Source organism: Mauremys reevesii, linkage group 1 (assembly GCF_016161935.1).
Source record: "Mauremys reevesii isolate NIE-2019 linkage group 1, ASM1616193v1, whole genome shotgun sequence".
Lineage (NCBI taxonomy): Eukaryota > Metazoa > Chordata > Testudines > Geoemydidae > Mauremys > Mauremys reevesii.
The window spans coordinates 220579595-220605757 of NC_052623.1; the positions used below are offsets into that span (position 1 = coordinate 220579595).

Genomic DNA, 26163 nt, shown 5'->3' on the forward strand with positions numbered 1-26163 from the left:
AATGGAGAGTGCTGTTTTGATTTCTCTCCCCATCAGTTCCTCCTGCTTTCTTCAGGTTCCCTTCCCATGTTTATATTCCCTCTGACATGCAAGGAGCATGTCTTCCTTCCTATAGGTATCAGAGATCCAGTGCTGACGTGATGAGTGAAAGGGGAGAATGGGCTAGAACAGGAAGCTTATGTGGAGAATAGGGAGGGGACATTCCTCTACAGAGTTCTGCAAAAGAGGAGAAATCCCCACAAATAGACTAGTTTGGAAAGTGGGATTTTTTCCATGGAAAGTTTTGAGTATTAATGGAAAAAACAAAACATTTTTAGTTTTTGTCTGAAAATGTTTAATTGTACTAGTGGTTTTGTCCGTTTTTTGCCCAGAATCTTCTGGATGAAAATTTTGAGGATTGGATTTTGAGTTTTCTTCCTAAAAAAAGAAAGAAAAGCAGATCCTTCCCTCAAATGTTTATGTTCGGTCAAACCCCCAATTTACCATTACAAAAAAGTTATGATGGAAAATTTTCAGCTGGCTCTATCAGCAAACTTTAGGGAATTTAGCATTTCCCTTTGTGTGACTTTCAGTGGAAAATTTCTTTTCCCTCATTGACAAAGGTCCTCAGTAATCAGGTTTCACTGTGAGCTCTTCCCTTGCAAAGAAATGGGCTAACAATTGTTTTTTTTTTAAATTAGCAGCAATTGCCAGCAGTTATTTGATCTCAAGGGGAGTCTAGTAAATTAAATTGTATTTATTTATGTTTTTTTAATTACATGGCAAAAAGAAATTGTCTACAAGAATATTTGAACTGTAATGAAAAGCAATATTTTTAGGGTAGAAATATGACCAACAACTTGTTTCAAATCACTTCAAATTTTGCAGAAATTTTTAACTTTCTCATATCAATTTTAAGTCAAAGTTGCCTTTTTGGTGATTTATGTAGAGCCCCCAAATTGAACTTCTAATGGAAACTAAATTGCATCGGTAATTAGGTAGGGCCTGCATCAGTCTATAATATTTACCTTTTTTTTATAAATACAGGTAGTTACCAGGATCAGAAGGAGATAAAGTGCTCTATTCTTCACATGTTCTTATGCAACCTTCATGACCATATATCTGAGTACCTTTCAAAGGTGTGCTAAGGGAGGTGACTAACATCTATCACAGTTTGTACTTTTCTTCTCCCCGCATTGGGGGAAATTGTGTGAAAAGTGTAGTTTGGAGGGGGTGGGGTTGTTTTCTTTTAAAATAAATTATATGTGCTCTGTGTTATATGTTTATGTTAGCCAAGACAAAGTGTGCCTTGCACTTGTAGCAGAAGATGGTGATATTTGAAGTGGTTCTTAGTTCCTGTGGAAGTTTCCTCCATGATCCCAGACTGGCCCTGAAAAAGCTCCGTCTCCTGTATAGACAAGTTTTGTCCTGGTGGTACAAAGTTCCATTGTGCCAAAGAAGCAGAGTTGTTGGTCACATGGCCTGATTCTGGAACTTTAGGCAATCTCTTTGGTATTGTGGGGCCAGGCATTGAGCACCATAAAGATAAGGACTGAGATCTTTAATTTGACCTGGCATTCTATAGGGAGCCATTACAGTGAGTGGAGGACTGGCGTGAGGTGCTTGCAGCAGCCTGTGTTGTTGAGGAGACATGCTGCATCATTTTGTAGTTGTTGGAGTGTCCCGAGGCTGATTGCTTCATGCCCAGAGACAGACCATTGCTAGACCAGCCAGGAGGTGCCAAAAGTGTGTATATGTGAGGCCAAATCATCACCCACTGGGATGAGATGGAGTGGCCTAGCTAGCCATAAATGGTAGAATATGTTTCTTGTGGCCTTTGTTATGTGGGAGTTAAGTGTCCAAGAGCAACGCAGGAGCCCTCATACTGAGCCACTGAGCAGCTGTCCTGTTACATTGCTCCTGTTCATGTTGATGCTCTTACTGGCACTAAAAGGTCATTTCACTGAAGTACAAATCCCAATGTTCATCTCAGTTCACTAACCCCATCTCTGGAATTTCTGTCCCATAACCCACCAGAAATGAGTGAGCAGTCAGTGACCTATATGGACCTCAGATTTCATACTCCTGCAGAGCAGAAGAGAAAACAAAGACCAAAGCACACCAGGATCATAGGTACTGTATATTTATAATCTCCTGAATCTATGTCTAACATTATGCTTTTAGTCCCACTCAACTCCCCCTCTTGAACTTTATCCTACAAATCCTAATGTTATACATCAAGAATCTGTGTCAGAGTTTTTTCTCAAATGCCAGTAAAACTATTTTTTTAGTTTTGTGTCAGTCTGTGTGATATAAAAGAGCCCTCCAGGTGTGGGAAGGAGTTGGTTTTGTGCCTACAAAGCCCTGGAACACAATTATTTGATTATGAAGTAATAAACACTTGTGTCACAGGGTGGTACTGGCCCTTTATCAGGGAAGAGACTAGTTCGCTTGTGACAGGTCAGCTGACCCCAGTTGGTCTATAGGAGAAGGCACCTGGGTGGATTGCTCTGTGAGCCAATATTTTCCATCTTGAGTTCCCTATTCAGGTTTTCCAGAACTTCCATGGCCTGCAGCCTCACCATGGAATCTTTCTGCCAGTCAGCAAAGCTTTGGAGCCATCACTCATGAGAAAGGTCTCTTGGACATGAGCATAAGCATAGACATGTTTCCAGGCTTAACTACATCTTTGACCTTCCTCCAGCTCTTCCTTGAGGGCACCCACTGAAGATTTCAGCTTCCCAGATGTCACATCTCTTGAGGCAGAGACTCACATCTAGCCTTCTGGAGGGTTAGGCCTTCAGTACCTCTGCATCTCATTGTGATTTCCTAGCAGGTCTGATCGGGGACCAGCACCTGAAGTTAACTCTTTTACAAGGGCTATAACAGTGTATTCCAGTTACCAACCAACCTTCACAAAGCAAACTGTATTTATTCTTAGGGAAAAAGCATTAAAGATAAAACATATTTTAAAACAATAAAAGAACCTATATGCATGCTAAAAGCTTACCTGAGGTCACCCCCAGCTCCAACACAGGGCTCAGGGTGAGTCTTTCAAACTCTTGGTCCCGAATTCATGTCAGTTTTTATGATCAGAAGCCAGATACCCAACTGGACAGTTCAACAGTTACTTTGTACAGCTCAGGCCTTTGATCTGCAGTTTCTGAGAATAGGTAATCCCCAGTCAATGGCTCTCTCCGCAGGGTGTAGCTTCAAAAGGTCAGGTTTTTTTGAAGATAGCAGAATTTAATAAGAAACAAATGTTGTACTCACCACCTTACTATGTGCTTTCTCTCCAGGATGGACATACTCTAACTGGCTACAGCCTTTGGGCCAAATCCTGATGTCCTTACTAAATTTTACTCAGTCTTACTTGTCCATTACTGCAGGGGAAAAAAAATCAGGGCCAGATTCTGATTCCTTTCCTTATTCATATTCACAGAATAAGATACAACTCAACATGAGTCACAAGTGAAGAATCTGACTCTCAGAGAATTCACCCCTTGTTCTGTTCATGACTTACCTGAGAACAGGCTTACATTTTTAAAAGATGGGTTTCTATATGAAATTATTCAGTGTGTAGTTTATGTTGTATAGTCCGTCAACTATTTGCAGTGGCTACTGCTTCAAGAATTCACTGTTCATACTTCACTATTGGATCAATGTGATCGGTCACCTAAGTCACACGCTATTGTTTCTGCTTCCTAATTGGATGACTCTGATAAAGGTCAAATTGGAAATCTGACACAATTTTGAACAATGTGTGTAATTAACCAGTGGAACAGGTAAGCAAGGAATGTGATAATTCTCCACCATTTGGAATCTTTAAATGAAGATTTACTCTCTTTCTAAAATATATGGCCCAATTCAACCACACATTATTAGTCTTGGAAACAGGTATTACAGGATGAGGTTCTATGGTCTGTGTTACATTACACAGGAACTCAGACCTGATGCTCATAATGGTGTCTTTTAGCCTTAACAGCTATGAAGTTATGTTCCCACCTACTGTGATGACAATTTCATAGAGCTGTCTTTCCATCCAGAAACCAGTGAGCAGGAAATAACCTACTCTGATCTGAAGTTTCACACTCTTTCAAAGCAGCAGAGGCAACAAAGACCTACAAGTGCAGAGAGCAAAGGTATTATGCAGTATGAGCTTCTGGCTCCTTACTTTCTTTTATCAAAGTGTTCATAGTCAAACATCCTCTGCCTTGTGTAGCCGCTGCCCATGGCCTCATGTTTAAGGAACAATAAAATTAGAATTTTGTCTACTGTGGAAGGAAATGGCATGTTAATGGGAGCTCACTTAGGACCACACTGTGCCAATGCCTGGGCAGAAATTGGGATGTGACAGATCTGGACTTCACCAGGAGCGACTGTTTTCCCCATGTCTTCTCAGTTCACACAAGATTTATTGAGCACATATTCAATAGCTATTATTATTGGATTGGTTTAGCTCCATACAGGTGGGTTCTGTCTTTGGTAGACTGGTGTGGCTGAGAGTTCTGACCTGATACCAGAGATCTAGTCATTTTTGCTTTCATTTTCTCTTTTATTTCTGTTAGACTATCCTCCATCTTCACCATGGCTCATTACAGTGATTCTGGGGCTCCTCTGCCTGGCTTTGCTAGTAACTGCAGGGGTTTTGGGTGCCAAGTGTAAGTATTTGCCAAGAAGGCAACAAACCATTATCTGAACCATTATAACATTTAGAAGGGATATTCTAATAAGTATTTGAGTAATATGTGTAAATGCATGTGTGAGGCCCTGTCATAGTTTGCATTACTTTGTGAAAAACAATTGGTATTCAGAACCTGTAGCCTGCTGAGCTGTGATTTGAATTTTACCAGTAAAACATGTGAGAGGCTGAGATGCCTTTAAGGGTGTGTCTACACAGCATTTTGGAACAAGCAGGAGCAAGCCTTTTATCCCAGGTCAACAGACTCAGGCCTGGTCTACACTTCGGGGGGAGGGGGATCGATCTAAGATACGCAACTTCAGCTATGCGAGAATAGCATAGCTGAAGTCCATGTATCTTAGATCAATTTACCTCCCATCCTCACGGCGCGGGATCAACGTCCATGGCTCCCCCGTCGACTCCGCTTCCGCCTCTCACCGTGGTGGAGTTCCGGAGTGGACGGGGAGTGCGTTCGGGGATCGATTTATCGCGTCTAGATGAGACATGATAAATCAATCCCTGATAGATCACTAACCGCCAATCCGGTGGTTACCGGACGTACCATAAGGCTAGCAGGGCTTGCACTAATGCTCTACAAATACCTATATAGACATCACTTTGAAGCTACGTCTTGTGCTGCAGCTCCAGCTCTGAATCCTAGGGAGAGGGGTGGTCCTAAGAGTCCTTCTGATTTAAGACTAAAGTTGATTTGAAACTCTGACTACAGTTTAAATGTGGTTAGAAATGGCATCATGACTAGGACTGGGTGAATTATTTTCAGTGAATATTTTATTAGCCAAAAAAAGCATTTTTCCACGCACTGAAACTAATCATGAATTTGGATAGAATTTGTTAAAGAGTTTTGGGCAAAAAAATATATTTTTTAAAAAGTGAAATGGTTTGTTTCAATGATTTGAGAATGAAAAGTATGAAAAATACCTGAAAACAAAACTAAAGGAAGAACTGAAAAAATATTTTGGATTGAAAAACACCCTTAAAATGAAGTGAACCACAACCCCCAAATTTTTTTGTTTTGTTTCAGTTTTTTCATTTTATTTTGGCCGCCTTTAGCTCTGAAATTAATTTTTTTGTTTGTTTGTTTTGTTTTGTTTTGGCAAGAAAAAGTGAAAAAAAAGTTTTGGTTCAAAAGTAATCAATTTTTGTTCCAGATTTTTCAGCTCCAAACCAAAAAAATAATGATTCATTCAGCTTTAATCATGCTACAGAACTATGTGGCTCCATATTTTGTGCTTCTGAATGGTTTCCTGATTTTTCAATTTTGCTCAGTTTGCCAGTTCAAATGTGAAATGTCATTCTGTTCTCACTTACATCAGTGTAAATTATGAGAACAGCTAGCCAGGAAATTTAAACAAAAAGACATTTTGACAAAAACATCTTTGGCACATATTCTGTTAGTCAGATTTTAAACCTATGGAGATTGTTTTGTAAATGGCAAAGCAGTGTTACACCAATTCCTTTAACTTTAGAATAAAACTGAAATTCCACATTGTGTAACCCACTAATGAGTGTGGGTTACATGTCTCCCTGTGTGCTGATCCACAGAGGATATGACTTGTTACAGCACATGACTAGTGACCTTTCTGTCTTTGGGTATGTCTATGCTATGGATACTGTACCAGCATAGCTAAATTGTCATAGCTATGCTGGCATAACCCCAAAGTGTAGACGTGACCTACTACTCCTGAAATGATGGTAGCAGCATCACAGTCTTCCATTTACATAGCTGTATCTGTGCTGGGGTTAAGTTGGTATAATTACATGATTTGGGGTAATGTTTTTTTCACACTCCTGACTACTGTAGCTATTTTGACCTATCCTTCCAGGGTAGACTACGTCTTTGCACTCAAATTGTATCAGTTTATGCTTTTTAGCTTAGAAGGTCTCCAGTTCAAGCCCCAGTATGTAAGCTATAATGACAACTGTCACAATCGCTGTTAGCATCCTTATAATGCAAAAGGCAAACAATTTATATAAGTGTATTGAATTTTGTTTTAACTGATTTCTTGGGATGTGGATTTAAGTTCTCCAGGCTTCCCTTCAAGTGAGAAGACAGAATGAGGAACTTATCCAGAAACAGGCTATTCTGAAAAATTTCACCCAGTTGCAGGAAACCCTGAAAAACTGCATGCAACAAAGAGATGATCTCCAAGCCAATAACACAGAACTCTCAAATGTTGTGAATAGGGAAGGTATCGATCAGAGCTCACTCTTTTGTTATATCCTTTATGGTAATATTGTTGCTTAATCAGAATCCAGCTCTCCTTGTCCTTATTAACAACAAAAGGTACTTCTGCCCCTATGCACAAAATGTACAAGGGCCTCATCTAAATATTAATTACATGGAAAGCTACAAACAAATCTTAGCAAAAATATGGTGTCCTAAACAGTGGACATAATCAATGATCCCTGGCTCACTAGCTTCAAAGTAGGGGAAGCTGGGTGGCTTCTTCCCAACTTACATCTCTCAACAGTACAAGGGAAAGACACTGATAAACAGAGGGATTTTGACAAATGCAACAGACAAATAGGCTGCTGCACATAGAGACCCTCATGCACTTCCCTCCCACAGCGTTGACACTGCGCTAGCTTGGATATCAGGTTTTCATCCTAGTCAACATCATCGCTGATATCACTTTGAAAACCAGGCCATGATGATTATGACTCATCTGCAACAGAAGCAAGTTGTTCAGAAAGGCATCTCACTGTTGCTAGCTCCTGCACAATTACTCTCATTACCTTTCTTGTTCATTGTGATCTGAATGGATCTGGATGGGAAACAAGTTTCCTGTCCCATGAGCACTTTTGAGAATTCAAAATTTTCCCATTTCATGTTGGGATAAAACCGAAACCTTTCTACATTTTCTATGAAAAAAACAGAGAAACCCCAGAGCAGCCAATAGCCTGGTGTTGAGGGGTCTCACGCGGGATGAGGGAGAATCAGGGTTAAGTCCCTGCTCTGCCTGATTCAGAAAAGAGCCTTGACCCAAGTATCCCATATGCCAGGTTATTTTTCAGGCACCAACATCAGCTTCATCCTAGCTGGCAAGACAAACACTACATTCCCAGTGAGAAATATACACACTAGCTAGTACACGGTGACATTCAGTATCAAACTGTGTCGCACCCATCAATAGAGAAATATGCCGGGTCTATATTGCTCTCTTTTTCAAGGAGATAAAGGCAGCTCTTGCCCTGAGGGCTGGATACAGCACAGAGGGAAGTGTTACCATTTTACACATGAAAGGATCACCTGGCAGAAGAGTCGAGAATACTGCTCGTCTCATGGCTCCAGACTGCTGAGGATAGAGAACAAGGAAGAACTGGTAGGGAATTTACCCTTTGCCTTATTTTCCTGTATTTTCCAAACTATACTTGCCCAATATCCATCTGGTGGTGAAGTGGGATATGGGTATAAAATGAAAAATAACACTGGCAGGGTAAAATGACCCTCTAAACTGCTTGTGTTGTATTCAGAGCTGTGTCCCCAAGAGACACTGGGCAAATTTTGGGCACCAGAGAAGGAGAGAATGCAAATTTTATCACTGACTTCAGGAGTGATTAAAGGGAGTGTATAGCATGAGGAAGGCACAGAGTCCTTTCCTAGAGTCTGAGTATCCTCTCATTCAGGGGTAGCTCCAGGCACCAGCACGCCAAGCTCGTGCTTAGGGCGGCAAGCCAGTGGGGGCGCTCTGCCGGTCGCCGCGAGGGCGGCAGGCAGGCTGCCTTCGGCGGCTTGCCTGCGGAGGGTCTACTTGTCCTGCGGCTTTGGCAGACCTCCCGCAGGCATGCCTGCCATGCTTGGGGCAGCAAAATGCCTAGAGCTGCCCCTGTTCTCACGCCATCATGAATCAGGACTTCCTCCACTGAAGTCAATGAAATGAAACCCATCTGAGAATAAAATCAAGCCTTTTCTCTCTTTAACAGAGGCTGGAAATGCTGTTGGGTTAGTGTCTGTGCTGATTGGGAAGAGAATTCCTCATCTTTCTCATTAGTGATACCCCTGGCTGATGGGACAATTGTGTTGACTTATTCTCCAGGGTATCCTATCAGTTCTTCTCAGCCAGGACGGTAGCTGTGTTTCTTCCCGTGAGGGACAGGTACAGATTAAATTGGGCAAAAAGATCCATAAAATCTATGGCTGACTTTCTGGAGAAAATGGGGTGTGATTGGCTAATGTATGGGCATTACAACACACTGGTCCTGTTTGGGACACATCAACCTCATTCTCATCCCTGGTATCCATACGCCTACCAATGGGGATTGATGTAAATAATTTAGTCTTGTTCCCAAACAGGATTTCATAAACAGACTGGCGTGTTTTCACTGGATTGGACTATTCCGTACGGGAGCTGTTACAAGCTGGCTGTGGGAGGATGGCACAACTTATTCCACTGACCTGTAAGTCTCTGGCAGATCTAGAAGTTGTTCACTTGTGTTTTACATCCTTGTGTATTTCTTACAGAATTTGCACTCTGGCATTGCTACTGAACATATAGAATTATTGTGTATTTTTTACTTTTACAAATTCTCACAGGAAGGAGTGGTGCCATTTGGATTTTTTAAATCTAAACGAATCAACATAATAAAACAATTGAATAACATTAACAGTGGTAGGTGTAACTCTGTCTGAGCTACAAATGAATATAGACATTCACAAATATTCTAAAGTCAGACATTTCAAAGCTGAAACATTGACTAAGGTTGATGCCACCATTACACTTAATGAGAAAAAGAAGAGAACATTAAATTGTACAACAACTGCAGGAAATAGAAAACAAGAGTCCATCTCAGCTAAATTAACAATCTCACACCAAAAAAAATTCCAAATCACAAAGAAATGCTTTTCATAGCTCAGTTTGCAGGACATGTTATTCTGAGAAGTGAAATTAATGGGTAAGACAAGTTAACCCCAATATTTAGGCAGCCAAATATAATGAGACTGTTTGTGATTTTAAAAAATGGCATGGCTGAGTGTTAAATGTAGCTTTCCACCCCAGGTTCCAAGTAAAGAAGAAAGAGCCTGGAGAGGCCTGTGTACTTTTGAATGCAAGAGAAGCCTCCTCCTATAATTGTACACAACGATATCGATGTATTTGTGAGAAGAGAGCTGCTTAGCTGAAGCCTGAGGATCACAGCATCCGAGACACGTATTCTGGGATGTTCCAAAGACAAAGAGAAATCACTTCAATTTGCTGTGTTACCATTCAGACTGAGGGGCTGCAGTTTCAGGTGATAAAACACACAGCAGACTGTCAAGATGCAGGGCAGAGACCCCAAACTGGAATGTTCTCCAGCCAACCAGAGCACTCCCACCATACTGAATGACTGTCGTTCCCACCTGGGTTGATAAGAGTTGATTTCAGAGGCCATTAGTGCAAATATTAATAAATACTTTGTAAAAAATATAGAGTGTTATTTGTGCACTGGGTGTTTTACGGAAAAAAAAAACAATTTGCCCCAAAGAGCTTAGAGTGTAAATTCAAACAAAATACAATCAATGAGGCTCATACAGAGACAAAAGAGGAATGGGAGAGGAAGAGAATCACCATCTTGGTGACTGGGGATTGAGCTGTGGATGTCTAGAGCTAAAAGCCTGAGTTAGAGAAATAACTCCCCAGCTGGCAGCTGTAACACACTCACATGCTCTGTGGGTTGGGCACACAGGGGTATATGTCACTCACACTGAATAGTGGGTTACATACTTTCCCTGAACAGAGAAAGCTCAGGCTCACAGCAGTGTGAATCCCAGATCAGCTTCCATTTTATAGCAACTGCAATCATGGTTACGTCCATGGGTTGAACTGGAGGCCTGCAGAGCTAACATCACGAGTCTCTACAACTTGAGTTGTGCTTAAACAAATGAAGTACTTAAATTTGGCACTGTTTCCCTTCCTGGGGTGGCTCACGACCATGAGTGTCAACCTTAGGGCAGGCTGTCAAGGAGCAGGGCAGAGATCCCAAACTGGCTGTGTGTTCTATAATTAGATTTCACAAACCCAGTAACAAGTGTGAACTCCTAAAGCATTATAACTGCCTTACTATGGAGTCACAGACCAGTCCCCTGGAGAATTCCAGTCTATCTTGCCACCCAGGAAACTGGACTATGTGATAATTGGTTACTTTATCAAAACCACAACAATATTCAGATTACTCCCAGTACCAAAGGACCAATCTGGGAGCTTTGTGCTGAATGTTGGGAAAACAGAGCTGTCCCTCCTCCCCTCCTGTTTGCGCACTTTACGGATGCTCGTTTAGAGTCCCAGTCTAAATGTGTTTGAAGCTATTCTCTGGAATGTTCACAGTCTCCTTCAGCAACCTGTTTGTTCAGTATTTTTTAACAAGAATTGAAATGACAATAAGAGATGAAGGGCTGGATTCCTAGCGGGTGTGACTTGATATAGAGCCACTGAAGTCAATGAAACTTCACCAGATCATACTAGCTGAAGATCTTGCCCAAGCTGGTCTTAGTTTCACAGGGCCAGGTTAGCCCCTGCCAGCCCCAGGATCAGGGAGAAGTCAGCAGGCCAAGTCCTTCCAATGGTTCCCTAAGGCTTGGGCCCTTTGTGGATCAGGGATCCTGTTTAAAACCAGGGCTATTTATCCATAAATCCTTTCATTGACTGTTGGTCTGTAGAGAATCCAGTTTGAACTAATATGTGGCAACCTCTCCATGTGGCTACAAAGGGCTCATGACCTGTGGAATTACATTAGCACCCATGTGCTCCTGGTGCAGTTACATACAATTCCACAAAAGCATGGACACAGCAACATTTTTAATACAATGTACCCAAAAGGTATTAAACCTAATTCAATATGATTTAAACTTTACTGAATTGAGTTACCTTAATGCCATAAGGTGTCTCCCGTATAGTGTCAGTCTGCACACCTTGCACAACCTACACAAGGGAGGGAGGGGGCTTCAGTGAGCTTGGGATCAAGCCCTAAATGTACTTGAATATGGTCAGTGTAACACGTTTACACCCTATTAGCTGAAAGTCTGGAGATATGAGAGCAGCTTCTCCAAATATTTCAGGGTTCTGATTACTTAAGCTTTGATCTTGTAGTTACTGTACTGTGTGGTAGTGTAAAGCAAGGTCATAATCTTGATTTCATTCAACAGATTGAGAACCCTACTAAAGATTTTATGGGAATGGGGAAAGACTCCTGACAAAGCTGTGCACTAATTATGGAATGTGAGGATTAGTGAGGTGGTTAAATTTAATATATGATATTTCTAATGATCTGAATATATGATGTAGCAAATCTATTTTTGTATTTAACATTTAGGGCCAGATTCACTATTTAGTAAGAATGCCTGGACTCCATGTGAGTGTCTAATTTTAAGTGCTCTGGCTTAACAATTATAACTTTTAAATGGTCCCACTGACATTTTGAAGTTAACATGTTGAGGTGGGTGTCTGCATGTGTGAGACGCTGAGTTGCTGCTGTGGTTTCACTGGAGCAGTTTTATTTCTTTTTGAAAGCCAACTTAACAGTCACTTGCATAACAATAAATCTCATCTAATAGAAAAAAATTGTAGGCACTCACTGATAATGCACAAATTCAGTATAATTGCACCTATTCAATACCAGTTACAGCTAAACATTTCCTGTTCGATGTCCTTTGAAAAGTCTGTATTTCCTGAATAAAGCAATACTTAAGGTCAATTAGTTTACTTAGTGGAAAGTGAACTGTGACATTGCAGTTTATATGATTTTATAAAAAATTGATAATGAGTGAATATAATGTAACTGGAATATGCTTCAAGCAAAAGGTCTCTTGTAAGGTATCATTACAAAGCTTATTGTCTACTGAGTAGTCATCCTATTTGTATAAAGGTATCACTCTTGTATCTGAAACTAGAAATATGAAATATAACTCTGAGGGCCTATTGTAATTATGCAAAGTGTGGGCCATTAATGGCGGTTTGGAATCTTAATAAGAACAGGAGTACTTGTGGCACCTTAGGGTAGGTCCACACTAAGAAGGGGGGTCGAACTAGGGTACGCAAATTCAGCTACGTGAATAGCGTAGCTGAATTCGAAGTACCCTAGTTCGAACTACTCACCCATCCAGACGCTGCGGAATTGAAGTCCGCGGCTCCAAGGTCGACTCCGCCACCACCGTTTGCAATTGTGGAGTACCGGAGTCGACCGGAGCGCGCGGGGAGTTCGAACTATCGCGTCTAGATTAGATGCGATAGTTCGAACTCCGAGAAGTCCAACTCACCGCGTCAACCCAGCCGGTAAGTGTAGACTAGCCCTTAGAGACTAACAAATTTATTTGAGCATAAGCTTTTGTGTGCTACAGCTCACTTCATCGGATGCATAGAATGGAACATATAGTGATTTAACAGATTTAAAGGTGGCAATTTTGCAACAGAAAAGCTTCAAAAACAGACTCCAAGGAGAAACTGCTGAACTTAAATTGATATGCAAACTAGATACTATCAATTTAGGCTTAAATAGAGACTGGGAACGGCTGAGCCATTACACACACTGAATCTATTTCTCTCATGTTAAGTATCTTATCAAACTGTCTTAAATGGGCTATCTGGATTATCACTACAAAAGTATTTTTTTCTCCTGCTGACCACAGTTCATCTTAATTAATTAGCCTCTTAGAGCTGGTTGGGCAACTCCCACCTTTTCATGTTCTCTGTATGTATATATATATCTCCTCACTATATGTTCCATTCTATGTATCTGATAAAGTGGGCTGTAGCCCACGAAAGCTTATGCTCAAATAAATTTGTTAGTCATTAAGGTGCCACAAGTACTCCTGTTCTTTTTGCGGATACAGACTAACTTGGTTGCTACTCCGAAACCTGGAATCTTAACGGCTCCCATCAACCAGGACAATTGACTGGATGGCTCTGTTTACAGGCAAGCCTTCCTGTAAATTAGGCTGGGAGGAATGAAGGCTTGGGGTCTTACAGTGACATGTGATCATGTCACCTGAACTGGAATCCATCTTTAACCTGGTGCTTTTCCAGTGAAGGGAGGTGGAAACCCAAAGGGACAAAGGATTCCTGCCTTATGCAAAAGATATATAAATGGGTGGAACAGAGCAAAGTGAGGAGAGGAGCCATCATGAAGAATCCCCTAGCTACCACCTGAGCTGGAACAAGAGCTTTACCCGGGGAAAGAATTGTGCCCAGGCCTGGAAGGTGTCCAGTCTGAGGAAAAAAACTTACTGAAGCATCTCTAAGCGTGAGCTTATCTGTATTCAGTTTGATTAGACATAGATTTGCGCATTTTATTTTATTTTGCTTGGTGACCTACTTTGTTCTGTCACTACTTGATTTAGTTGGGTTTGGTCCTGCTTTGAGCAGGGGGTTGGACTAGATGACCTCCTGAGGTCCCTTCCAACCCTGAGATTCTATGATTCTATGATACTTGGAACCACTTAAATCCTACTTTCTGTATTTAATAAAATCACTTTTTACTTATTAATTGACCCAGAGTATGTATTAATACCTGGGGGAGCAAACAGCCATGCATATCTCTCTATCAGTGTTATAGAAGGCGAACAATTTATGAGTTTACCTTGCATAATCTTTACACGGGGTAAAATGGATTTATTTGGGTTTAGACCCCATTAGGAGTTTAGCATCTGAATGTTAAAGACAAGCACACTTCTGTGAGCTGCTTTCAGGTAAACCTGCAGCTTTGGGGCAAGTAATTCAGACCCTGAGTCTTTGTTGGAGCAGACGGGAGTGTCTGGCTCAGCAAGACAGGATGCTGGGGTCCTGAGCTGGCAGGGAAGGCAGGGGTAGAAGTAGTCTTGGCATATCGGGTGCCAGATCCCAAGGGGCTTTCTGTGATCCAACCAGTCACATGAACACATTTTTTTGCCTTTATTTTTTTCTTCACATTACTTCACATGGGAAACTCAAACAGTGACAGCAGGAGAACGAAGACATGATTTACATTCTAGCAATGAAGAATTGATCAAAAATGTCCTACCCTTTGATTTTATCTTCATTTTGCGGGAGGTCAGATCATCTTGTTGGAAAATCCTGGATGCTGTCAGTTATAATCACAATGAGTCTGATTCTGTTGCACTTCTTGTTAGGAGTAAGTCACTTCATGACTTGTCTCAATTCAATCAACAGAACAAACTGCATCGATTAAAAGACTGTGCTTTCATCATGGAGCTCATAGTAAGGGTTTAGTGATGGTTAGCTAACACAATGCTGAATGTTTGTTCTTCTCCATACATATAGATAAACTATATTCAGCCACAATTCACCTAACACAGTTACTGAAAACTATGTTCAGATATGACTACACTTCATAGTATAGAAATTCTGAGATACTGCAAATTATCACTATTAATATTATAATAATTTTATTATTACATATATTTATAGAGCTCCGATCACCATGGTATCGGATCTGCCAGAACTTGCATGTTGGAGGATTAACAATATCACTAAGCTTCTGCAAAATGCTTCAGACTTAGGGAAAACAGCCTGCTTTCTGCTCCTGGGCACAGATTCTCCCAGCCCCCACAGGGCACATGGCCTTTTGTAAAGCAGCTGCCATGACTGCTTGCTCTCATGGAGTCTGACCCCAGCAACATGGAATCTAATGAGTATACCCAAAACTACCACACCCAATTCCAGAAACTTCTGGTTGTGCAGTGTTAATTGTGCATCTGCCTAGCAACAATGACCCAGACACAACCCACTCCTACCCACTCCCCAATAGAGCTCTTAAAGAGATATCTCCCTATTAGGCCTGTGGGTTACAATAGAACAGCTTGCTAATTCAGCAGACCTCAATGTAAAGAAAGACTACAGGTACGGTTTGGTGACAAAGGCACTCAGACATGTGTATTGTCCTCATGGCACAGTACTAGTGCCTGGCTCTGTGGTTACAGGTATACTAAGACATGAGTTCTCTGTGGCAAGGAACAGATCAGCCAGCAGCAGGAATCTCTGCTGTCCCCTACACCACACAAAGGGTTACACGGATGTACCTTGACATTTATAGAACACAACTTAGGTATCCCTTTATGTGTTTCATGACATCTGCTTGTTACTGCCTCTTGTATCTTGCTCCAGGTGTCTTGGGCAAAACATCCTGTGACAGACCCAGGCCAGTGAGGTACAGGAGTCTGGTAGAGGGCAAATATACTGGTCACTGGATGAGTAGTTTTCTGTTCCCTGAGTGACCAGATCAGGGGCTGCACTAGAGTAATCAGGAATCTGCTAGAACCAATTAAGGCAGACAGGCTGATTAGAACACCTGCAGCCAATCAAGGCAGGCTAGTCAGGGCACCTGGGTTTAAAAAGGAGCTCATTCCAGTCAGGGAGGGGGAGCCAGAGGAGAGGAAGTGCATGAGAGGAGCTGGGAGCAAGAGGCGCAAGTAGCTGAGAGTGTGGGCTGCTGGGTGACTAAGGAGTACAAACGTTATCAGACACCAGGAGGAAGGTCCTGTGGTGAGGATAAAGAAGGTGTTTGGAGGAGGCCATGGGGAAGTAGCCCAGGGAGTTGTAGCTGTCATGCAGCTGTTACAGGAGCACTATAGACAGCTGCAATCCACAGGGCCCTGGGCTGGAACCCGGAGTAGAGGGCGGGCCCGGGTTCCCCCCAAACCTCCCAACTCCTGATCAGACACAGGAGGAGTTGACCCAGATCACTGAGGTGAGCAAATCTGCCAAATAAGTGCAGGACCAACCAAGGTAGAGGAGGAACACAATCCCTATTCATCACTTCAGTCAAACCATCTTATCTTGTGTTAGGGCAGGATGTACTTGGGCTAATCTTTTGGAAACATACCCAATATCTGTTGTTTCTTAGGAATGTCTGTATTTTGGTAACACTAGCAATACCTTTGCCAAGGTCATGTATTGGATGGTAAACTTGTAAGCATATGCTTTAACACATGACCTGATTTTGGTTCCTGGCATGGCCTGACTTTGCTGACTATGGTTCAGGCCTCAGGTCTTCCACCAGGCCTAGTGCTCCAGGCTCTCTCTCTCTCTCTCTCCTACAGACAAGTCCTTGTATCTGCACTGAAGAGGGATGAAGAGTATGTTATTGCAGTTACAAACCATGTCATCAACAATATGACAATCCCATTGTGACATACCAGGGTACAATCTAGACTAATGAGCAGCTGTGTCACCCTTCCCCTGCAATCTTGGGTGCCTTACAATGCCTTGCTGAAGGAGTTCCACTCGTGCCTCTCACAAACAGCCTTCCAGCATGCAAGCCACACCCTGAGTGTCTGTGTGTAACTGCAGCCTGCCAGATACACTTGATTTACAATCCGGCTCTCACCTGCTTTCGTTATACTGCAAGGTGACCCCCAACACACCCTCTGTCTTAAATTTCCCCCCAGAAATGTATGTCCTGTTCTGCCCATCCCTATCATGGACAATAAAAGTTACATTAAGTCAGTTATTTCTTTAATAGAAATAATATACACACAACTTACCATCCCAAATTGAGTTTTCAAGACACTTGAATTTAAACACACTAGATTAGATAAAACAATTAAACGAGTTTATTAACTATAAAGAGAGATTTTAAGTGAGTACAAGTAATGAGGCATAAAAAGTCAGAAAGTGTTACAAGAAAAAATAAAGATAAAACATTATTGTTACCTAACTTAGCAAAATATCTTAAATTCAGAGCAAAGTTTTCTCACCACATGCTTTCAGCAGTCTTACCTACCAGACTTCTGAGGTCAAGACCCCCTCCCTCAGTCCAACAGCTGCTTCCTTTATCCCTTCAGTTTCAGTGAGGGGCGCCTTGATGTGTTTGTCCCGCCTTTTGATAGTTTCAGACCCCCTCTTGAAAACATTTCCAACTGAGTAGCAAGATACAAAGAGTGTATGTTAAAGTATATTCCCTGTTGCTTTTTTCTCATCTGTTTGAGCTTCCTTTGTTTCCCTTCATTCTTCATGATTTTGTTTACTGCTTAAATGCAACTTAAGCAAAGCTCACATTCCTTTGTCTGAGACAGACCTGTTTGCCAACCTCAGTTTGGAACATTTGTTAATAACACCATAAAGTGGAATCTTTTAACTTCACGTGAACGGCTGCCACACACATGTTATCAGGATGATACATATCAGCAAAGTATGAGTTTTCAAATGATACTTTACAAGGTATACTTTTGTTCAAAGATTTTTGCAATAGTGTGTAAGATGTGAATAAAGGGTGTCGTGGGGTCACTCATCACACTGGCACCTCCTGCTGGCCATTTCAGGAATTATCAGTGGGTGTGCCCTCTGGTGGTGGTGGCTTTTCCATCCTTGTCTCTACCTGCAGACCCACTGCAGTTCCAGTCTCACTGCCTCTGCTTCATGGCACAGCCCTCCGGCCATGTCACTATCCGGGTTCCCTCCTTCTGGAGTACTCCTTCCGGAACAGTCTAGCCGCTCCTTGCAGTGGCTTGGCAGTCCATAGCCTGGCCACTTCTTCAGCGGCAAGTGTGTGTGTGTGTGTGGGGGGAAGGGGAACCCAGGCCCAACCACAACTCTGGGGTCCAGCCCAAAGATCCTGTAAACAGTAGCTTCCTGCTGGCTCTCTGGGACACTTCCACACAGCCCCAGAACCTTTGGCTCCTGCTTCTGGTTCCTTTACAGGGGTACATTCTGTCACACCCATTTGACCTAGAGTCACATCCAGAGTTACTTATTAACATTGGAAGATGGGAGGGATCAGCAAGGAAAGCTATCTCTTGGAGGTCAGAAAGTGTTGGGATAAAGTGAGAACTGCCAAAAGCCAAGCAGAGTTGGACCTTGCAAAGGGAATTAAAACCAATAGTAAAATGTTCCATTGCCATACAAATAAAAAGAAAACAAGGAAAGAAGAAGTGGGACTAGTAAGCACTGAGGATGGGGTGGAGATCAAAGATAGTCTAGGCATGGACCAACACCTAAATAAATACTTTGCCTTAGTTTTTAATAAGGCTAATGGAGAGCTTAGGGGTAGTGGCAGGTTGGCTAATGGGAACGAGGATATAGAAGTAGAAATTACCACATCCAGGTGGAAGTCAAATTCACACAGTTTAATGGAACTAAATTGGGGGGCCTGGATAATTTCCATGCAAGAATATTAAAGGAACTGGCACATGAAATTGCAAGCCCAGTAGCAAAGATTTTTAATGAATCTGTGAACTTGGGGCTTGTACCCTATGACTGGAGAACCGCTAATACAGTTCCTATTTTTCAGAAAGGGAAAAAAAGTGATCTGGGAAACTATACACCTGTTAGTTTGACCTCAATTATATGCAAGATCTTGGAACAAATTTTGAAAGAGAAAGTAGTTAAAGACGTAGAGATTAATGGTAGTTGAGATAAAATACAACATTGTTTTATAAAAGGTAGATCTTGCCAGATCAACCTGATCTCCATCTTTGAGAAGATAACTGATATTTTAGCCAAAGGAAATGAAGCAGATGTAATCTACCTGAATTTCAGTAAGCCATTTGACACAGGCTTCAGGTTTCAGACACCATCAGATTAGGTCTGAATAAAGACTGGGAGTGATTGGGTATTTACAAAACCTAAACCTAATTTCCCCAATACTAATTGCACCCTACTGTTACTCACACCTTCTTGTCAACTGTTTGAAATGGCAGCAGAGTCCTGTGGCACCTTATAGACTAACAGACGTATTGGAGCATGAGCTTTCGTGGGTGAATACCCACTTCGTCAGATGCATGTAGTGGAAATTTCCAGGGGCAGGTATATATATGCAAGCAAGAAGCAGGCTAGAGATAACGAGGTTAATTCAATCAGGGAGGATGCATGCGGGCCGGATAAAGCACAACAACCAATATGATTGCAAGCTGAATCGTTTATTAAGTACAATGCATCATATTATATAGACTTCTCCATATTAGCAAACGTCAGACACACCAACATCACATTGCTGCTGATTGGTTCCTTGTCTGATACACACGCTTTTCACACACATGGCCTTTTGCTTACTGATTTTCCATTTCCCATGCAATTCATCTGATTTATGGACTTGTTTATCACCTTGAAACCGATCCCAGCTAGGCCACCTGGCATCTTCCTCCCTCTGGCAGTTCCCTACTTTCTCACAACAACTTTATCTCATCCCTCTGTTCTTGATGTCCGCTGCCGTAACTTTCCACCAAGGCAGCATAGGGAAGATGCAACCCCACAGATGAGGCCCTCTTCTAGCAGTTGAGGTGTGAAAACCAAGGGAGGAGAAACTGCTTTTGTAGTTGGCTAGCCAGTCACAGTCTTTGTTTAATCCTGAGCTGATGGTGTCAAATTTGCAGATGAACTGAAGCTCAGCAGTTTCTCTTTGAAGTCTGGTCCTGAAGTTTTTTTGCTGCAGGATGGCTACCTTTAAATCTGCTATTGTGTGTCCAGGGAGACTGAAGTGTTCTCCTACAGGTTTTTATATATCGCCATTCCTAATATCTGATTTGTGTCCATTTATCCTTTTTCGTAGGGACTATCCAGTTTGGCCGATGTACATAGCAGAGGGGCATTGCTGGCATAAGATGGCGTATATTACATTGGTGGACGTGCAGGTGAATGAACCGGTGATGGTGTGGCTGATCCGGTTAGGTCCTGTGATGGTGTCGCTGGTGTAGATATGTGGGCAGAGTTGGTATCGAGGTTTGTGGCATGGATTGGTTCCTGAGTTAGAGTTACTATGGTGCAGTGTGCAGTTACTGGTGAGAATATGCTTCAGGTTGGCAGGTTGTCTGTGGGCGAGGACTGGCCTGCCACCCATGGCCTGTGAAAGTGAGGGATCATTGTCCAGGATGGGTTGTAGATCCCTGATGATGCGTTGGAGGGGTTTTAGCTAGGTACTGTATGTGATGGCCAGTGGAGTCCTGTTGGTTTCTTTCTTGGGTTTGTCTTGAAGTAGGAGGCTTCTGGGTACATGTCTGGCTCTGTTGATCTGTTTCCTTATTTTCTCGTGTGGGTATTGTAGTTTTGAGAATGCTTGGTGAAGATGTTGTAGGTGTTGGTCTCTGTCTGAGGGGTTGGAGCAGATGCGGTTGTACCTCAGTGCTTGGCTGTAGTGTGATTGTGTGGTGTGCCCGGGATTGAAGCTGGAGGCATGAAGGTAGGCATAGCAGTCCGTAGATTTTCGGTATAGGGTGGTCGTGTTAACGTGACCATCACTTATTTGCACCGTGGTGTCTAGGAAGTGGACCTCCCATGTAGATTGGTCCAGGCTGTGGCTGATGGTGGAGTGGAAGCTGTTGAAATTGTGGTGGAATTTTTCCAGAGTCTCCTTCCCATGGGTCCAGATGATGAAGATGTCATCAATGTAGCGTAGGTAGAGAAGGGGCATGAGTGGACGGGAGCTGAGGAAGCGTTGTTCCAGGTCAGCCATAAAAATGTTGGCATATTGTGGCGCCATGCAGGTGCCCATAGTGGTGCCACTGATCTGGAGGTATATATTGTCATCAAATTTGAAATAGTTGTGTGTGAGGATAAAGGCACAGAGCTCAGCAACCAGTTGTGCTGTGGCATCATCAGGGATACTGTTCCTGATGGCTTGTATTCCATCTGTGTGTGGGATGTTTGTGTAGAGAGCCTCTACATCCATGGTGGTTAGGATGGTGTTTTCTGGAAGGTCACCAATGCATTGTAGTTTCCTCAGGAAATCAGTGGTGTCACGGAGATAGCTGGGAGTGCTGGTGGCATAGAGTCTGAGTAGAGAGTCTACATATCCAGACAGTCCTTCAGTGAGAGTGCCAATGCCTGAGATGATGGGGCATCCAGGATTTCCAGGTTTGTGGATCTTGGGTAGTAGATAGAATAACCCTGGTCGGGGCTCTAAGGGTATGTTGATTTGTTCCGGTGTTAGTGTAGGGAGTGTCCTGAGTAGATGGTGCAGTTTCTTAGTGTATTCCTCAGTGGGATCTGAGGGAAGTGGCCTGTAGAAATTGGTATTTGAGAGTTGTCTGGCAGCCTCCTTTTGGTAGTCAGACCTGTTCATGATGACAACAGCACCTCCTTTATCAGCCTCTTTGATTATAATGTCAGGGTGGTTTCTGAGGCTGTGGATGGCATTGCATTCTGCATGACTTAGGTTATGAGGAAAGCGGTGTTGGTTTTCCACAATTTCTGCCTGTGCACATCGGCGGAAGCATTCAATGTATAGGTCCAGACTGTCATTTCGACCCTCAGGAGGAGTCCATGTGGAGTTCTTCTTCTTGTGCTGTTGGTGGGAGGGTAACTATGTATCAGTGGGCTGTTCAGTGTTGTCCTGAAAGTATTCTTTGAGTCGGAGACGGCGAAAGTAGGCTTCCAGATCACAGCAGAACTGTATCATGTTTGTGGGGGTGGCAGGGCAGGGCAGAAAGAGAGTCCCCGAGATAGGACAGACTTTTCTGCTGGGCTGAGTGTGTAGTTGGATAGATTGACAATATTGCTGGGTGGGTTAGGGGTACCACTGTTGTGTCCCCATGTGGCAGGTAGGAGTTTAGACAGCTTACAGTCCTTTTTCCTTTGTAGAGAGGTGAAGTGAGTAATGTAGATCTCCTGTCTTATTTTAGTCTGTTTGTATGGAAGTTTGGTTATTTATGAGAGTCTCCAGGTTGGAGAGCTCTTTTTTGATGTTTTCCTGTTTGCTGTATAGGATGCTGATCAGGTGGTTCCTCAGTTTCTTTGATAGAGTATGGCATAATCTCTCACTGTGGTCTGTGTAGTATGTAGATAGCAGTGGATTTTTTACCTGTAGTCCATTTGGTATGACTATCCATCCATTTGCATTTGGAGAGGAAGATGATATCTGTCTGTACTTGTGCAAATTTCTTCGTGAGGTTGATGGATTTCCACTCCATATGGCTAAATGCAGTGCCTTACGTGGTGTAATGTAATTAGTGTATACAAGTAAAATATAAAGTGTTATATTAAAAGAGAAAAATCAACCTTTAGGGGCCCTTGAATGTAATTGATAAATAAAAGAGAAATTAAAATGCAATTGTTGCTTTGCAGGTGTTGCTATAAAATATTTGTAAGAATGTAATACCGCAATGTTTCTGTTAATCTTGTTTATTATTTCTGGTAGTCCAGTGCCTCAAAGAGGGAAAATATTTCTGTATGATAAATGCTTGCCCATGCTAAAGCATGACAGCTAACAAGTAATGGCTACCTACAAAATTGCTTCACTAAAAATGATTTCAGTTAGTTATCAACATTCTCCTAAAGTCTAGGACAGCTCTTGTATCCCCACTATCCTGCTTTACATGTTAAACCTCTAAAAGTTTATTTTTAAAAACTTTATTTGCTATGGTTAAAATCTGTATGTTTGGCAAAAAAGAACATGGAAAGATGAAATTTTAAATAAAAAAAAACTCAGAAAAGGAGTTGGGGTGGGTTGGGGCTGTTTCTTCAGATAACATAGTCAAAGGCTACAGCCTTATCTCTGGATTTCATGCCGTCATAAAACCATGGCTTTTGTTTTTTAAGAACTATTTTAGATTATAAAAACCATCAACTGTGGGTTTTATACTACACCCTAAATATTAAAGATTTCTTTACAATTTACAAGTGATAAGCTTGTAGGTGTGTCAGTGTGGCATTCTGGTCAATTCTTTTAGGCAAAATTCTAAAAAGCAAACTAACACTGCTTTTTAAAGATAAGGGGATAAGGGAAACTGGTGTAGAAAGGCTGGACATAACTTTAATGAGGGACTTTCTACTATTTTTAAAGACAAATATTAAAGGCTTTATGTAAAAAAGAGGTAATTTAGTTCCTGGTACAAAACTAAGAACAAATAAGGATGACTGCTAAATTTACATACATTTTGTAAATAAATAAATTTACATGTATGCTCCTTTGGATTGGTGTTTTAAAAGTTTATTTGTTAACACTTCACTAGATAACACTTTTTACAGAAGATAAGAATTCTATCAACTGTTTTACATAAGCTAGCTTTCTTCTAAGTTAGCCTGTGTGAGTTTTGTATAAAATGTGTAAATCTAAAGCTTTCTTTACAGTTTACAAGTAATAAGTTTTTAGAGCAGTTTTCTTGTAGGCAAACTTTAAAAAGCAAGCTAACACTATTTTTTTTAAAAGGCTTGTGTATTTCTATAAAACTTGTGATATGTACAGAGTTTGTCTTTTCATTCAGTTGCTTGAAAAGACTCATTTTGTAAACAGGTTAGCGGACAAAAGCTATGCCTCTTGGGACATTATCAGGAAAGTGCAATTCTATGATATACCTAAAGAATAGCTTCTGATTGGCTCAGCCAAGAGTCATGACTTGTCCAAGGCTGACTGTCCTGGAATTACTGGCATTTGATTAGTGGCAGCTGCAGCAGTAAGGTGCTTTTCTCTTTTCTCTGCTCCTTGGGCAGTGACACAGGCTTTTTTCCTTTCCTGTTTTAAAACTTTCTCTGCAACTTTCTCACTTTATTTTCTCTCCCTGTCTGTAACAGGCTGAAAGTCTTTTGCTTTACTTGGCTGTTCTACAGCCTCTCTCATTTTGTGTCTTGTTTAATCACCACCCCTTCCCCCCAGTGTTCTCTAAAAATGCATGTTCTATTACTAGCATTTAATGTCTTTATTTAAAAAAAATATTGCTCTCTATTTTTTTGTCATTTAGACTTTATTTTAAAATAACCAAAATACATACAAATTCTTCTTTTTTTTTTTTTAAAAAGCATGTTCTGTTACTAACATTTAATGCCTTTATTTCAAAAGACATACATTGTTTCTCTAAAAAGGTGTAATTCAGACTTTATTTCAAAATAATGTCAATGCATAAACTATTTTTCACTAAAAAGGCCTATTAACATACTTATGTCTTCACACTTATTCCTCTTCTTACTAAACTGAAAAGGACTTAACTGTGTAAAAGCCTATTTTTTTCTGAAAAGAAAGTATTTATTCTTCTAACCTTAAAACTTTTAAAATAGCTCTCAATGTGGGAAAAAAACACACACAAGCAGCCCTAATGCTGCCCGTAAAAAAAATTAAAAAATCAAAATGGCTGCCACACCAATAATGTACATGTCCAAAAATGATATCAGAGAGTGGGACATAAAGCAAAAATGGGGGGTGTAGAAACATGTCATAATTTATATGGGAATGTTGTTTGAAATTACTTGTGAGTCCTAATGGCCCAGCCAATCCATGAGGAGGGGTCAAACCAGCTGGTATATAGGCTGCTAATGAAAGCAGCCACTCCAGTCTGCTCAACGGCGCTACCTTGTTGGGGATGCTCCCTGTTACCTGGTAGTTCTGACTGACTACTCCTGCTCCAGCTTGCTGCTGCCTCTGCTTCAGCCCATGCCTATTCCTGTTATGGTTCCTGCTCCAGCCTGTGCCCTAAAACCATGAGGTAGATACTTAACTTTTTTAAAAATGGTAACATTAATAGGTTAAAGAGAATAAATGGGCAAATCAAACCATATAATACCACAGTACCACACAAAGACACACTACTGCTGATGTCTCATGAGTGGCAAAATGAGTTTCAGAGCAAAATTTGAAAACATAAAACAAAACACACTTTCCCAAGTAGAATTTTCTTCACATTATTTTGGAAGGCAAATGTTTATAAACAACAATGTTTTCAAACAGAACTGGGAGCCAAGAATTGTGACCACATCTAGTCTCTTTGAATGGTTCTGCGTCTGTTCACCAAGGGAGAATGCTGAGGCAGAATGGCTTGTGGACCAACACAGTTGTGTCTCCAAACAGAAGTCGCAAAAGCCATTAACTGCTGTTTTCTCAGAACTCCTGCAGATCTAGCATTGTCTTCCTGATTGGCTGGAGGTGTGTGTTCAGATGCAGAGCTCCTGCTGTAGGAGCACCTGGGTGGCTGATGAAGGAGCAGCAGGAGGAGAAAGTGGCTGATGAGGGGCCCAGTAACAGGTAGGCGCTGGACTCTGTCAAACACTAGTCCAATTAGCCAGTCCATTGAGGTATGTTCTCATTCTTGATGCCATCTCTCAGCCTCCAGGAACTAGTCCAGAATTTTCTCCTCTTGCTGCAAAGAGTGCTCTTAAACTGCTCCTGATTTTTCTGCTGCACACGTGCAAGCAGGTGCCCATGGCCCTTTTACACCTTCCTCTGCCCTCTCCTGGGTTCTGGTCTTGCCCTCTTGCTGGGGTGGTTTCAGTTTCAGAAGCTAAACTATCTGCAAAATCAATGAGCATGAAAACATTATATGTTTGGCCTTGAGAAAAAACTTGACTCCGCCTCCAATAGCATAACTGCTGTAAAAGGCCAAAATGATACTTTTAAACACTCAAGAAATGTAACTCTCTCTACACCGGGTGCCCTGGTTCTCAGAAAGCTGCTACAGCCCATAAGGAAAGACCAGCTGCATATAATGGTGATACAAAAATAAGTAGTGGTTTTTAATCATTTAAAAAGTTCATCCTGTCTCAAGAGGTTGGAGGATAGTGGGGAGATTCCTTCCAAGGACTATGTACTCAGTTTCAATTTTCTTCTTTAAGACTGGACATCCACTGGAGGATGGTATTTCAAGTACCTCAATGGAA

General features: G+C 41.7%; 1 protein-coding gene across 1 annotated transcript in view; it reads left to right on the forward strand.

Moving 5' to 3' along the window:
• The window catches only part of LOC120396095 (C-type lectin domain family 9 member A-like), a 49197-nt gene extending 39401 nt beyond the window's left edge, over positions 1-9796 (forward strand). Inside the window, exons 2-8 of the mRNA XM_039521016.1 lie at positions 2017-2112; positions 4026-4121; positions 4548-4640; positions 6703-6870; positions 7853-8004; positions 8976-9079; positions 9679-9796. Of these exons, the coding sequence (XP_039376950.1) occupies positions 2019-2112; positions 4026-4121; positions 4548-4640; positions 6703-6870; positions 7853-8004; positions 8976-9079; positions 9679-9796 (825 nt within the window). The 5' untranslated portion in view covers positions 2017-2018. The remainder of the gene's footprint in view (positions 1-2016; positions 2113-4025; positions 4122-4547; positions 4641-6702; positions 6871-7852; positions 8005-8975; positions 9080-9678) is intronic.
• Positions 9797-26163: the final 16367 nt, after the last annotated feature.